Genomic DNA, 16,500 nt, shown 5'->3' with positions numbered 1-16,500 from the left:
AGGGTGGATAACTTTAAATGGGAATTGGATAGGTACCTGGATGCATTGGAGATCGAGGGGTATGGGGATATTGGCAGGACTTGTCGGTAGCTTATGGGTGATGAGAGTGGAGTACTGCTGCAGCACAGGCATGATGGGCCAAATGATCTCCTGTGCCAAAGTTCCCTATGTGAATAATGCGTGAAAAGTGACGTAAGAATCCAACAAAATGTAATCATGAAGAATATGCTGTAAAATGCAAGGAAATAATAATTTTTCTCTTAAAATTGCTGTTTGTTGTTACGTGTCATCTCTGATACCAAGAGATGACACGTTTCAATCTCATCCTTTTAAATCTCATCCTTCCCTCCAGATGTTCAAGACAGCCGTTCACCACCATCTCATATCATCCTCAATCAAAAACCATGATCTTTTCTACCCTCGTTAACCTCCTCCCCCTCGCCCATCCAAAACCCTCCTCCTTCCAAATTTCCAGTTTTCCCTCCTTCGAGTTTCCATCTGTATCCATCTTGTCCGCCCCATGCATCCTCCCCACATCCATTGTTTGTCCAAGTCTCCAATCTATTTTGGCCTTCAACTCTTTTGTTGGTGTCTCCCCCCCCCCTTTTTTCTCAACCGTTCCTTTTGTCCAGGTGTGTCCTAATCCATGCAGTGTACTCGTGGTACTGGCTCTTCCATGAGCCTCGACTATGTATACAAAATAGAGATGTTCTTTTCACAGGGACTATTGACACGTGATGGTTGTGGAATTCTACCGGTGCGACAGCTTTTCCATTGACCTTCCACCACCTCCATGGCAGAGTTTCATTACCTTTTCCCCATTTACCTTCACACACCATCCGCAATCTGCCTCAAAATGCAATCGGATCAAACGACAACAGCCTGTGCCGAAACAAATTTTGAAGAAATGGCTGCGCAAGGAGGGCTTTCCACAAAAAGGAATCGATTCAATTATTATACATCATTTTGAGGATTATTGTACCTTTGCAGAGTTTGTCTGTTCTTCATGCACTGCTCAGTGTGGTGGGAATCCATCTGCAAGAGGCTCATTTAAAGTGGCCTTTCCTCATGAAGACAACGCATTGCTGTTACTGATTTGAACCCAATTTTCAAGCAAATCTTTCTTTCTCCAGTAATGTCGTGTGCACTTGGCATTTCTCACTGCGAAGGGGTGTTCTCATTTCTTTATGTTTGTATTTTTATTATATCATCCGAAAGTCAGACGCAAGTCTTTTCTTGGAAATAATTTTGGTCCCACAGGATGATGCAGGTGTATATGGAGTGCGCTTCGTTTGGGTTCCATTCCTGACCTGGCTGTAAACTGTCAGACTGGTGCTTCACAGGAAGGGCCACATGCAGGTCAGAACATCGTTGGCACCTGAACAAATTTTAAAAACTGTGTCCAAATCATCTTCGATCGAACAAAGCCAGCATGCTCAGCCGGTTTGGGAAAGCACGTGCCAGAAACTTTCACCAGCCAAACACAAGATGGGAATAACTGTGGATATGTGGTAGTCATTGAGGTGGTGCATAAATAGCTTTCATCAATCAAAAAAAATCAATCAAAAAAACTTTCTCAACAATCCTCTGGAAGGACAATCCTTTCAATATATCTGTGGGGAAGGACAATCTCTCAACAATCCTTTCTCAACAATCCTCAACAATCCCACACATATAATGATTTCCCAACATATGTAATGATTTTCCCCACAGATATAGAGATTTCCCCACAGATATAGAGATTTCCCCACAGATATGGAGATTTCCCCACAGATATATTGATTTCCCCACAGATATAGAGATTTCCCCACAGATAGAGAGATTTCCCCACAGATATATTGATTTCCCCACAGATATAGAGATTTCCCCACAGATATAGTCATTTCCCCACAGATATAGAGATTTCCCCACAGATATAGAGATTTCCCCACAGATATAGTGATTTCCCCACAGATATAGAGATTTCCCCACAGATATAGAGATTTCCCCACAGATATATTGATTTCCCCACAGATATAGAGATTTCCCCACAGACATAGAGATTTCCCCACAGATATAGTGATTTCCCCAAAGATATATTGATTTTCCCCACAGATATAGTGATTTCCCCACAGATATAGAGATTTCCCCACAGATATAGTCATTTCCCCACAGATATAGAGATTTCCCCACAGATATAGAGATTTCCCCACAGATATAGTGATTTCCCCACAGATATAGAGATTTCCCCACAGATATAGAGATTTCCCCACAGATATCGTGATTTCCCCACAGATATGGAGATTTCCCCACAGATATATTGATTTCCCCACAGATATAGAGATTACCCCACAGATATAGAGATTTCCCCACAGACATAGAGATTTCCCCACAGATATAGTGATTTCCCCAAAGATATATTGATTTTCCCCACAGATATAGTGATTTCCCCACAGATATAGAGATTTCCCCACAGATATAGTCATTTCCCCACAGATATAGAGATTTCCCCACAGATATAGAGATTTCCCCACAGATATAGAGATTTCCCCACAGATATCGTGATTTCCCCACAGATATGGAGATTTCCCCACAGATATATTGATTTCCCCACAGATATAGAGATTTCCCCACAGATAGAGAGATTTCCCCACAGATATATTGATTTCCCCACAGATATAGTGATTTCCCCAAAGATATATTGATTTTCCCCACAGATATATTGATTTTCCCCACAGATATAGTGATTTCCCCACAGATAAAGAGATTTCCCCACAGATATAGTCATTTCCCCACAGATATAGAGATTTCCCCACAGATATAGAGATTTCCCCACAGATATAGAGATTTCCCCACAGATATAGAGATTTCCCCACAGATATATTGATTTCCCCACAGATATAGAGATTTCCTCACAGACATAGAGATTTCCCCACAGATATATTGATTTCCCCAAAGATATAGTGATTTCCCAACACATATATTGATTTCCCAACAGATATATTGATTTATCCACAGATATAGTGATTTCCCCACAGATATATTGATTTCCCCACAGATATAGAGATTTCCCCACAGATATAGAGATTTCCCCACAGATATATTAATTTCCCCACAGATATAGAGATTTCCCCACAGATATAGTGATTTCCCCACAGATATAGTGATTTCCCCACAGATATATTGATTTCCCCACAGATATAGAGATTTCCCCACAGATATAGTGATTTCCCCACAGATATATTGATTTCCCCACAGATATATTGATTTCCCCACAGATATAGAGATTTCCCCACAGATATAGTGATTTCCCCACAGATTTTGAGATTTCCCCACAGATATAGAGATTTCCCCACAGATATAGAGATTTCCCCACAGATATAGAGATTTCCCCACAGATATAGAGATTTCTCCACAGATATAGAGATTTCCCCACAGATATAGTGATTTCCCCACAGATATAGAGATTTCCCCACAGATATAGAGATTTCCCCACAGATATAGTGATTTCCCCACAGATTTTGAGATTTCCCCACAGATATATTGATTTCCCCACAGATATAGAGATTTCCCCACAGATATAGAGATTTCCCCACAGATATGGAGATTTCCCCACAGATATAGAGATTTCCCCACAGATATAGAGATTTCCCCACAGATATAGAGATTTCTCCACAGATATAGAGATTTCCCCACAGATATATTGATTTCCCCACAGATATAGTGATTTCCCCACAGATATAGTGATTTCCCCACAGATATAGAGATTTCCCCACAGATATCATGATTTCCCCACAGATATGGAGATTTCCCCACAGATATATTGATTTCCCCACAGATAGAGAGATTTCCCCACAGATATAGAGATTTCCCCACAGATATATTGATTTCCCCACAGATATAGAGATTTCCCCACAGACATAGAGATTTCCCCACAGATATAGTGATTTCCCCAAAGATATATTGATTTTCCCCACAGATATAGTGATTTCCCCACAGATATAGAGATTTCCCCACAGATATAGTCATTTCCCCACAGATATAGAGATTTCCCCACAGATATAGAGATTTCCCCACAGATATAGAGATTTCCCCACAGATATAGTGATTTCCCCACAGATATAGAGATTTCCCCACAGATATAGAGATTTCCCCACAGATATCGTGATTTCCCCACAGATATGGAGATTTCCCCACAGATATATTGATTTCCCCACAGATATAGAGATTTCCCCACAGATATAGAGATTTCCCCACAGATATGGAGATTTCCCCACAGATATAGTGATTTCCCCACAGATATAGAGATTTCCCCACAGATATCGTGATTTCCCCACAGACATAGAGATTTCCCCACAGATATATTGATTTCCCCAAAGATATATTGATTTTCCCCACAGATATAGTGATTTCCCAACAGATATATTGATTTATCCACAGATATAGTGATTTCCCCACAGATATATTGATTTCCCCACAGATATATTGATTTCCCCACAGATATAGAGATTTCCCCACAGATATAGAGATTTCCCCACAGATATATTAATTTCCCCACAGATATAGAGATTTCCCCACAGATATAGTGATTTCCCCACAGATATAGTGATTTCCCCACAGATATATTGATTTCCCCACAGATAGAGAGATTTCCCCACAGATATAGTGATTTCCCCACAGATATATTGATTTCCCCACAGATATAGAGATTTCCCCACAGATTTTGAGATTTCCCCACAGATATAGAGATTTCCCCACAGATATAGAGATTTCCCCACAGATATAGAGATTTCCCCACAGATATAGAGATTTCTCCACAGATATAGAGATTTCCCCACAGATATAGTGATTTCCCCACAGATATAGAGATTTCCCCACAGATATAGAGATTTCCCCACAGATATAGTGATTTCCCCACAGATTTTGAGATTTCCCCACAGATATATTGATTTCCCCACAGATATAGAGATTTCCCCACAGATATAGAGATTTCCCCACAGATATGGAGATTTCCCCACAGATATAGAGATTTCCCCACAGATATAGAGATTTCCCCACAGATATAGAGATTTCTCCACAGATATAGAGATTTCCCCACAGATATAGTGACTTACCCACAGATATAGTGATTTCCCCACAGATATATTGATTTCCCCACAGATATAGTGATTTCCCCACAGATATAGAGATTTCCCCACAGATATAGTGATTTCCCCACAGATATAGAGATTTCTCCACAGATATAGAGATTTCCCCACAGATATATTGATTTCTCCACAGATATAGAGATTTCCCCACAGATATAGTGATTTCCCCACAGATATATTGATTTCCCCACAGATATAGAGATTTCCCCACAGATATAGAGATTTCTCCACAGATATAGAGATTTCTCCACAGATATAGTGATTTCCCCACAGATATATTGATTTCCCCACAGATATAGAGATTTCCCCACAGATGTAGAGATTTCCCCACAGATATAGTGATTTCCCCACATATTTTGAGATTTCCCCACAGATATAGAGATTTCCCCACAGATATGGAGATTTCCCCACAGATATAGAGATTTCTCCACAGATATAGAGATTTCCCCACAGATATAGAGATTTCCCCACAGATATAGTGATTTCCCCACAGATATAGAGATTTCCCCACATATATAGTGATTTCCCCACAGATATAGAGATTTCCCCACAGATATCATGATTTCCCCACAGATATGGAGATTTCCCCACAGATATATTGATTTCCCCACAGATATAGAGATTTCCCCACAGATATAGAGATTTCCCCACAGATATAGTGATTTCCCCACAGATATAGTGATTTCCCCACAGATATATTGATTTCCCCACAGATATAGAGATTTCCCTACAGATATAGTGATTTCCCCACAGATATATTGATTTCCCCACAGATATAGAGATTTCCCCACAGATATAGTGATTTCCCCACAGATATAGAGATTTCCCCACAGATATAGTGATTTGCCCACAGATATAGTGATTTCCCCACAGATATAGAGATTTCTCCACAGATATAGAGATTTCCCCACAGAGAAAGTGATTTCCCCACAGATATAGTGATTTCCCCACAGATATATTGATTTCCCCACAGATATAGAGATTTCCCCACAGATATAGTGATTTCCCCACAGATATAGAGATTTCCCCACAGATATAGTGATTTCCCCACAGATATAGTGATTTCCCCACAGATATAGAGATTTCTCCACAGATATAGAGATTTCCCCACAGAGAGAGTGATTTCCCCACAGATATAGAGATTTCCCCACAGATATAGTGATTTCCCCACAGATATAGTGATTTCCCCACAGATATATTGATTTCCCCACAGATATAGAGATTTCCCCACAGATATAGTGATTTCCCCACAGATATAGTGATTTCCCCACAGATATATTGATTTCCCCACAGATATAGAGATTTCCCCACAGATATATTGATTTCCCCACAGATATAGAGATTTCCCCACAGATATAGTGATTTCCCCACAGATTTTGAGATTTCCCCACAGATATAGTGATTTCCCCACAGATATATTGATTTCCCCACAGATATAGAGATTTCCCCACAGATATAGTGATTTCCCCACAGATTTTGAGATTTCCCCACAGATATAGAGATTTCCCCACAGATATAGTGATTTCCCCACAGATTTTGAGATTTCCCCACAGATATAGTGATTTCCCCACAGATATAGAGATTTCCCCACAGATATAGAGATTTCCCCACAGATAAAGAGATTTCCCCGCAGATATAGTGACTTACCCACAGATACAGTGATTTCCCCACAGATATATTGATTTCCCCACAGATATAGAGATTTCCCCACAGATATAGTGATTTCCCCACAGACATAGTGATTTCCCCACAGATATAGAGATTTCTCCACAGATATAGAGATTTCCCCACAGATATAGAGATTTCCCCACAGATATAGTGATTTCCCCACAGATATATTGATTTCTCCACAGATATAGAGATTTCCCCACAGATATAGTGATTTCCCCACAGATATATTGAATTCCCCACAGATATAGAGATTTCCCCACAGATATAGAGATTTCTCCACAGATATAGAGATTTCCCCACAGATATAGAGATTTCCCCACAGATATAGAGATTTCCCCACAGATATAGTGATTTCCCCACAGATATATTGATTTCCCCACAGATTTATTGATTTCCCCACAGATATAGAGATTTCCCCACAGATATAGTGATTTCCCCACAGATCTTGAGATTTCCCCACAGATCTTGAGATTTCCCCACAGATATAGAGATTTCCCCACAGATATAGAGATTTCCCCACAGATATAGAGATTTCCCCACAGATATAGAGATTTCTCCACAGATATAGAGATTTCCCCACAGATATAGTGATTTCCCCACAGATATAGAGATTTCCCCACAGATATAGAGATTTCCCCACAGATATAGTGATTTACCCACAGATATATTGATTTCCCCACAGATATAGAGATTTCCCCACAGATATAGAGATTTCCCCACAGATATGGAGATTTCCCCACAGATATGGAGATTTCCCCACAGATATAGAGATTTCCCCACAGATATAGAGATTTCCCCACAGATATAGAGATTTCTCCACAGATATAGAGATTTCCCCACAGATATATTGATTTCCCCACAGATATAGTGATTTCCCCACAGATATAGTGATTTCCCCACAGATATAGAGATTTCCCCACAGATATCATGATTTCCCCACAGATATCATGATTTCCCCACAGATATATTGATTTCCCCACAGATAGAGAGATTTCCCCACAGATATAGAGATTTCCCCACAGATATATTGATTTCCCCACAGATATAGAGATTTCCCCACAGACATAGAGATTTCCCCACAGATATAGTGATTTCCCCAAAGATATATTGATTTTCCCCACAGATATAGTGATTTCCCCACAGATATAGAGATTTCCCCACAGATATAGTCATTTCCCCACAGATATAGAGATTTCCCCACAGATATAGAGATTTCCCCACAGATATAGTGATTTCCCCACAGATATAGAGATTTCCCCACAGATATAGAGATTTCCCCACAGATATCGTGATTTCCCCACAGATATGGAGATTTCCCCACAGATATATTGATTTCCCCACAGATATAGAGATTTCCCCACAGATATGGAGATTTCCCCACAGATATAGTGATTTCCCCACAGATATAGAGATTTCCCCACAGATATCGTGATTTCCCCACAGATATGGAGATTTCCCCAAAGATATATTGATTTCCCCACAGATATAGAGATTTCCCCACAGATATAGAGATTTCCCCACAGATATAGAGATTTCCTCACAGACATAGAGATTTCCCCAAAGATATATTGATTTTCCCCACAGATATAGTGATTTCCCAACAGATATATTGATTTATCCACAGATATAGTGATTTCCCCACAGATATATTGATTTCCCCACAGATATATTGATTTCCCCACAGATATAGAGATTTCCCCACAGATATAGAGATTTCCCCACAGATATATCAATTTCCCCACAGATATAGAGATTTCCCCACAGATATAGTGATTTCCCCACAGATATAGTGATTTCCCCACAGATATATTGATTTCCCCACAGATATAGAGATTTCCCCACAGATATAGTGATTTCCCCACAGATATATTGATTTCCCCACAGATATAGAGATTTCCCCACAGATATAGATTTCCCCACAGATTTTGAGATTTCCCCACAGATATAGAGATTTCCCCACAGATATAGAGATTTCCCCACAGATATAGAGATTTCCCCACAGATATAGAGATTTCTCCACAGATATAGAGATTTCCCCACAGATATAGTGATTTCCCCACAGATATAGAGATTTCCCCACAGATATAGAGATTTCCCCACAGATATAGTGATTTCCCCACAGATTTTGAGATTTCCCCACAGATATATTGATTTCCCCACAGATATAGAGATTTCCCCACAGATATAGAGATTTCCCCACAGATATGGAGATTTCCCCACAGATATAGAGATTTCCCCACAGATATAGAGATTTCCCCACAGATATAGAGATTTCTCCACAGATATAGAGATTTCCCCACAGATATAGTGACTTACCCACAGATATAGTGATTTCCCCACAGATATATTGATTTCCCCACAGATATAGTGATTTCCCCACAGATATAGAGATTTCCCCACAGATATAGTGATTTCCCCACAGATATAGAGATTTCTCCACAGATATAGAGATTTCCCCACAGATATATTGATTTCTCCACAGATATAGAGATTTCCCCACAGATATAGTGATTTCCCCACAGATATATTGATTTCCCCACAGATATAGAGATTTCCCCACAGATATAGAGATTTCTCCACAGATATAGAGATTTCTCCACAGATATAGTGATTTCCCCACAGATATATTGATTTCCCCACAGATATAGAGATTTCCCCACAGATGTAGAGATTTCCCCACAGATATAGTGATTTCCCCACATATTTTGAGATTTCCCCACAGATATAGAGATTTCCCCACAGATATAGAGATTTCCCCACAGATATAGTGATTTCCCCACATATTTTGAGATTTCCCCACAGATATAGAGATTTCCCCACAGATATAGAGATTTCCCCACAGATATCGAGATTTTTCCACAGATATAGAGATTTCCCCACAGATATATTGATTTCCCCACAGATATAGAGATTTCCCCACAGATATAGTGATTTCCCCACAGATATAGAGATTTCCCCACAGATATAGTGATTTCCCCACAGATATAGAGATTTCCCCACAGATATCATGATTTCCCCACAGATATGGAGATTTCCCCACAGATATATTGATTTCCCCACAGATATAGAGATTTCCCCACAGATATAGAGATTTCCCCACAGATATAGTGATTTCCCCACAGATATAGTGATTTCCCCACAGATATAGTGATTTCCCCACAGATATATTGATTTCCCCACAGATATAGAGATTTCCCTACAGATATAGTGATTTCCCCACAGATATATTGATTTCCCCACAGATATAGAGATTTCCCCACAGATATAGTGATTTCCCCACAGATATAGAGATTTCCCCACAGATATAGTGATTTGCCCACAGATATAGTGATTTCCCCACAGATATAGAGATTTCTCCACAGATATAGAGATTTCCCCACAGAGAAAGTGATTTCCCCACAGATATAGTGATTTCCCCACAGATATATTGATTTCCCCACAGATATAGAGATTTCCCCACAGATATAGTGATTTCCCCACAGATATAGTGATTTCCCCACAGATATAGAGATTTCTCCACAGATATAGAGATTTCCCCACAGATATAGTGATTTCCCCACAGATATAGAGATTTCCCCACAGATATAGTGATTTCCCCACAGATATAGTGATTTCCCCACAGATATATTGATTTCCCCACAGATATAGAGATTTCCCCACAGATATAGTGATTTCCCCACAGATATAGTGATTTCCCCACAGATATATTGATTTCCCCACAGATATAGAGATTTCCCCACAGATATATTGATTTCCCCACAGATATAGAGATTTCCCCACAGATATAGTGATTTCCCCACAGATTTTGAGATTTCCCCACAGATATAGTGATTTCCCCACAGATATATTGATTTCCCCACAGATATAGAGATTTCCCCACAGATATAGTGATTTCCCCACAGATTTTGAGATTTCCCCACAGATATAGAGATTTCCCCACAGATATAGTGATTTCCCCACAGATTTTGAGATTTCCCCACAGATATTGTGATTTCCCCACAGATATAGAGATTTCCCCACAGATATAGAGATTTCCCCACAGATATAGAGATTTCCCCGCAGATATAGTGACTTACCCACAGATATAGTGATTTCCCCACAGATATATTGATTTCCCCACAGATATAGAGATTTCCCCACAGATATAGTGATTTCCCCACAGATATAGTGATTTCCCCACAGACATAGTGATTTCCCCACAGATATAGAGATTTCTCCACAGATATAGAGATTTCCCCACAGATATAGAGATTTCCCCACAGATATAGTGATTTCCCCACAGATATATTGATTTCTCCACAGATATAGAGATTTCCCCACAGATATACTGATTTCCCCACAGATATATTGAATTCCCCACAGATATAGAGATTTCCCCACAGATATAGAGATTTCTCCACAGATATAGAGATTTCCCCACAGATATAGTGATTTCCCCACAGATGTAGAGATTTCCCCACAGATATAGTGATTTCCCCACAGATTTTGAGATTTCCCCACAGATATAGAGATTTCCCCACAGATATAGAGATTTCCCCACAGATATAGAGATTTCTCCACAGATATAGAGATTTCCCCACAGATATATTGATTTCCCCACAGATATATTGATTTCCCCACAGATATATTGATTTCCCCACAGATATAGAGATTTCCCCACAGATATCGAGATTTCCCCACAGATATAGAGATTTCCCCACAGATATAGAGATTTCCCCACAGATACAGAGATTTCCCCACAGATATAGAGATTTCTCCACAGATATAGAGATTTCCCCACAGATATAGTGATTTCCCCACAGATATAGAGATTTCCCCACAGATATAGAGATTTCCCCACAGATATAGTGATTTCCCCACAGATTTTGAGATTTCCCCACAGATATATTGATTTCCCCACAGATATAGAGATTTCCCCACAGATATAGTGATTTCCCCACAGATTTTGAGATTTCCCCACAGATATAGAGATTTCCCCACAGATATGGAGATTTCCCCACAGATATGGAGATTTCCCCACAGATATAGTGATTTCCCCACAGATATAGAGATTTCCCCACAGATATGGAGATTTCCCCACAGATATAGTGATTTCCCCACAGATATAGAGATTTCCCCACAGATATAGTGATTTGCCCACAGATATAGTGATTTCCCCACAGATATAGAGATTTCACCACAGATATAGAGATTTCCCCACAGAGAAAGTGATTTCCCCACAGATATAGTGATTTCCCCACAGATATATTGATTTCCCCACAGATATAGAGATTTCCCCACAGATATAGTGATTTCCCCACAGATATAGAGATTTCCCCACAGATATAGTGATTTCCCCACAGATATAGTGATTTCCCTACAGATATAGAGATTTCTCCACAGATATAGTGATTTCCCCACAGATATAGAGATTTCCCCACAGATATAGAGATTTCCCCACAGATATAGTGATTTCCCCACAGATATAGTGATTTCCCCACAGATATAGTGATTTCCCCACAGATATATTGATTTCCCCACAGATATAGAGATTTCCCCACAGATATATTGATTTCCCCACAGATATAGAGATTTCCCCACAGATATAGAGATTTCCCCACAGATGTAGAGATTTCTCCACAGATATAGAGATTTCTCCACAGATATAGTGATTTCCCCACAGATATATTGATTTCCCCACAGATATTGTGATTTCTCCACAGATATAGAGATTTCCCCACAGATATAGAGATTTCCCCACAGATATAGAGATTTCCCCACAGATATAGAGATTTCCCCACAGATATAGAGATATCCCCACAGATATAGAGATTTCCCCACAGATATAGAGATTTCTCCACAGATATAGTGATTTCCCCACAGATATATTGATTTCCCCACAGGTCAGGTCAGGTATGGGAGCATGTGCCAGAACAGCACGTCACTGCGTCCACTTTCTGCCGGTACTCCAGGGGCCTCCGTCTCGCCATCCCCCAGGCAGATGCCAGGCCCATCCCCATCTCCTTGAGATGATGGTCAACCTGTTGCAACCATGAGAGATGTGGTCGACCCACTGGCCTCCTCCACTCATGAGACTCCCTCGCTGAGAGAATCTGGTGAGCAGGATCAGAGTCAGGAAAACGAGCCACATGTCCATACAGCCGCAACTGACGCTCACGGACTATGCAGGTAACAAATCTCATCCGAGTCTCTCTCAGCAACCGCTCGTTGGACACAAAATCCGACCAGCGATAGCCAAGGATTCTCCGAAGAGACCTGGTACCAAAGGAATTAAGTCTCCGTCTCAGATCCTTGGTCAGAGTCCAAGTCTCGCACCCATAGAGCAAGACTGGAAGTACCAAGGACCTGAAGACTCGGACTTTCGTCCTCCCGCACAGGTACCGGCAGCGCCACACCCCATGATCCAGTGAATCCATGACTCCCCAGGCCCGACCCAGACGTCTATTGACCTCTGACTCGCAGCCAGCAGAGACATGAATATCACTGCCAAGGTAAGTGAATCTCTCCACGACCTCAACATCCTCACCACAAACAGACACAGACAGGACAGCAGCATCCAAGATGTCACCGAAAGCCTGGATCTTAGTTTTGACCCAAGAAACCCAGAATCCCAACGGCTCCGACTCCTCATTCAGCACCTCGAGGGCCCCCAAGAGGATGTCTAAAGTCTCCGCAAAGATGACTGCATCATCTGCAAAGTCAAGGTCCGAGATCTTGACATTCCCAAATGACGCACCGCAACTTGATCTCTCCGACATCCTCCCTAGAATCCAGTCCATACAAGTGCTGAAAAGTGTGGGGGGAAGTACACATCCCTGACGAACTCCAGTAACAACTGGAAATAAGTCAGAGATGGTACCACCACACTTCACAGCACTCTCAGTACCAGAGTAGAGTTCAGACATCAGATTGATCAGTTTTGGTGGCACCCCACGAAGACCAAGAATCCTCCAAAGGACATCCCAATTCACTGAATCGAACGCTTTGCAGAGATCAACATAGGCTGCAAGCAGCCCCTGCCGAAACTCTCGTCTGCGTTCGGTGAGGACACGAAGTGCAAGGATACAGTCAATCGTTGACCTCTTTGGTGTAAAGCCTGACTGCTCTGGACGCTGGTGCTCAAGCAGATGGTGGCGAACCCTATCGAGAATTATCCGAGCAAAGACCTTGCCCGGCACTGAGAGCAGCGTCACCCCTCGGTAGTTGTTGCAGTCTTGGCGATCACCCTTCCCTTTCCAGAGAGGGACAACAAGGCCCCTCTTCCAGTCAGTTGGGATGATGCCTGTGTTCCAGGCAGAGCACAAAACTGCATGCAACGACACGAGTGCAGCATTTCCACCAGCCTTGAGAAGTTCGGCATGGATGCCACAGATCCCTGGAGCTTTGCCCCGTTTCAACTGGTTCACCGCAGCCCGTGTTTCCACAAGCGTAGGTGGACCACAGTTGATTCGAGGGTCAGCAACAGGGATTGTAACACCCTTGACGTCCAACTCGACAGTTGGGGGATCAGCCTGGTACAACCGCTCAACGTAACCGGCCCAGCGGGCCTTCACTTCAGACTCCTCTGTCAAGAGCCTACCACTCTCTGCTCGAACTGTAGTGCTCCGAGGGATGGGCTTGGATGAACGTAATGCGCGAATTCCCCTGTAAGCGGGACGAGAATCACCTGTCCACAGGTGATGCTCTACCCCCTCACTGATTCCTCGCACATAGGCCTCCTTGTCCACCCTCAGTGCACGTACAGTTTTACGCCTCAGCTCCCTGAACAGCTCAGCTCTGCCATTCAGCCTGGCCCTGCGACTCTGGTCAATGATATCCAGTGTCCCTTGAGAGACAAAATTCTTCTTTGCCCTGCGGTGAGCTCCAAGGCATCCACCGGCAACATCAAGGACGGTGGTCTTGAAGGCGCTCCACAACTCTTCAGGACCCCCCAAAGCACCCAGACCCCCCAAGTGTCCACTCAGCCTGTTCGCAAACTCCTCAGCTACTCTCTCATCCCTGAGCTTGGCAACATCCAGTCTCAGCTGGGATGGTACCATTCTCCAGGATTTAAGGTGCAGCTTTAGAGTTGCTACAACAAGCCTGTGGTCAGTATTGAGGAACTGAGCACTCCGGTAGACCCTGCAGTTCTGGATCATCCTCCAACGACCGTCAATGAGGACATGGTCAATCTCCTTTGCCACACCGCCAGCATTGGAATACCAAGTCCAGCGATGAGCTTGTGGGCACTGAAACCATGAACCAGCCACCCTAAGTCCATGACTTCTTGCAAAGTCAAGGAACTTAGTGCCATTCTGGTTCATAGTTCCTGACCCATGGGGACCAACACACACCTCATAACCATCCCTATCAGTTCCAGTCGATGCATTGAAATCCCCCAAGACTAGAAGTGTATCTCGTCTGGGGCACTGATCATCCACAGACTCGAGTGTGGCGTAGAATGCATCCTTCACGGTGAGATCACTCGCCTCAGTCGGAGCATAAACAGAGACCAGGGAAATGACACCTAAGGAGTGATGAATCCTTAATCTCATAATACGCTTGTTGACCAGTGTTACCTCAATTATCATTGCGGTCAGCTTATTGGACACAGCTACAGCAACTCCTTGGGTATGGTAACCATCAGAGCGACCAGACCAATAGTAGGTGTAACCACCCACCATTATCTCGCCGCAATCCGGTCTCCGAACCTCAGAGAGAGCTGCAATCCCGATGTCCAAACGCTTGAGCTCAGATGATAACAGAGACAGGTGATCATCCTCTCTTAGGGAGAGGACATTCCAGGCACCCACCCGAAGGGACCGCCTCAGGTTAACCCAAGGAGACCGCCGTCTGGTGGACGACACCTCAGCACCACTCCGACACACTCTCCCGCAATCTGACCCAGGGATATTACCCCGTGGTTTCCCTCCTATCAAAGATTGGGGGTCCCGAAGGCTTTGCCCCAATCCCGTCATCTGGTGAGCTGCCCTGCGAAGGGAAGCTGCACAGGAGGTACTCCCACGGAGTGGGTTTTCAGATTTTTTTGCGTTTTTGCGTTTTGCGGAATGAAGGGTTTTACGGTGGCCGGAGTGCAAATCCTGCCACCAACCTCCTAATAAGAAGTGACCCAACTGCAGGAGGACGTCCGCAGACACAGTTGGGCACTAGATATGGATGGCGGTTGGCTCACAAGGAGCTCCTCCGCCCTTTGACAGGTTTTGTTTTTAATCCTGCTGGGTGTCCATATCCAAACACCCTCCTCACCAGAAACCTGGTGGGGGAGACGGTTTAGTCGCCGACAACCCGACCATGGAACAGGTTAGTGCAGGTTTACATGGTACCTGTAGCAGGTCACAGATCAAACCTGACCTGACCTTCCCCACAGATATAGAGATTTCCCCACAGATATAGAGATTTCTCCACAGATATAGTGATTTCCCCACAGATGTAGAGATTTCCCCACATTTTAGAGATTTCTCCACAGATATAGAGATTTCCCCACAGATATAGAGATTTCTCCACAGATATAGAGATTTCCCCACAGATATAGAGATTTCTCCACAGATATAGAGATTTCCCCACAGATATAGAGATTTCCCCAGATATAGAGATTTCTCCACAGATTTAGAGATTTCCCCACAGATATAGTGATTTCCCCACAGATATAGTGATTTCCCCACAGATATAGAGATTTCCCCACAGATATAGAGATTTCCCCACA

The 16,500-nt window shown here is 42.5% G+C and overlaps 1 protein-coding gene across 3 annotated transcripts in view; it reads right to left on the bottom strand.

Moving 5' to 3' along the window:
• Positions 1 to 16,500, bottom strand: part of LOC147016664 (uncharacterized) — a 132,390-nt gene that overhangs the window by 114,560 nt on the left and 1,330 nt on the right. For 2 of the 3 annotated variants that reach the window (XM_085845549.1, XM_085845548.1), the window contains exon 2: positions 37 to 165. The exons of the other annotated variant lie outside the window; for it this stretch is intronic. In XM_085845549.1, the coding sequence (XP_085701675.1) occupies positions 37 to 165 (129 nt within the window). The remainder of the gene's footprint in view (positions 1 to 36; positions 166 to 16,500) is intronic. 3 annotated transcript variants of the gene reach the window in all.

This window comes from Eptatretus burgeri, chromosome 11 (genome assembly GCF_056783735.1).
Source record: "Eptatretus burgeri isolate ZD-2024b chromosome 11, Ebu_testis_v1, whole genome shotgun sequence".
Classification (NCBI taxonomy): Eukaryota; Metazoa; Chordata; class Myxini; order Myxiniformes; family Myxinidae; genus Eptatretus; species Eptatretus burgeri.
The sequence above is the reverse complement of the archived record's forward strand: the minus strand, read 5'-3'. Positions and strand labels throughout refer to the sequence as shown.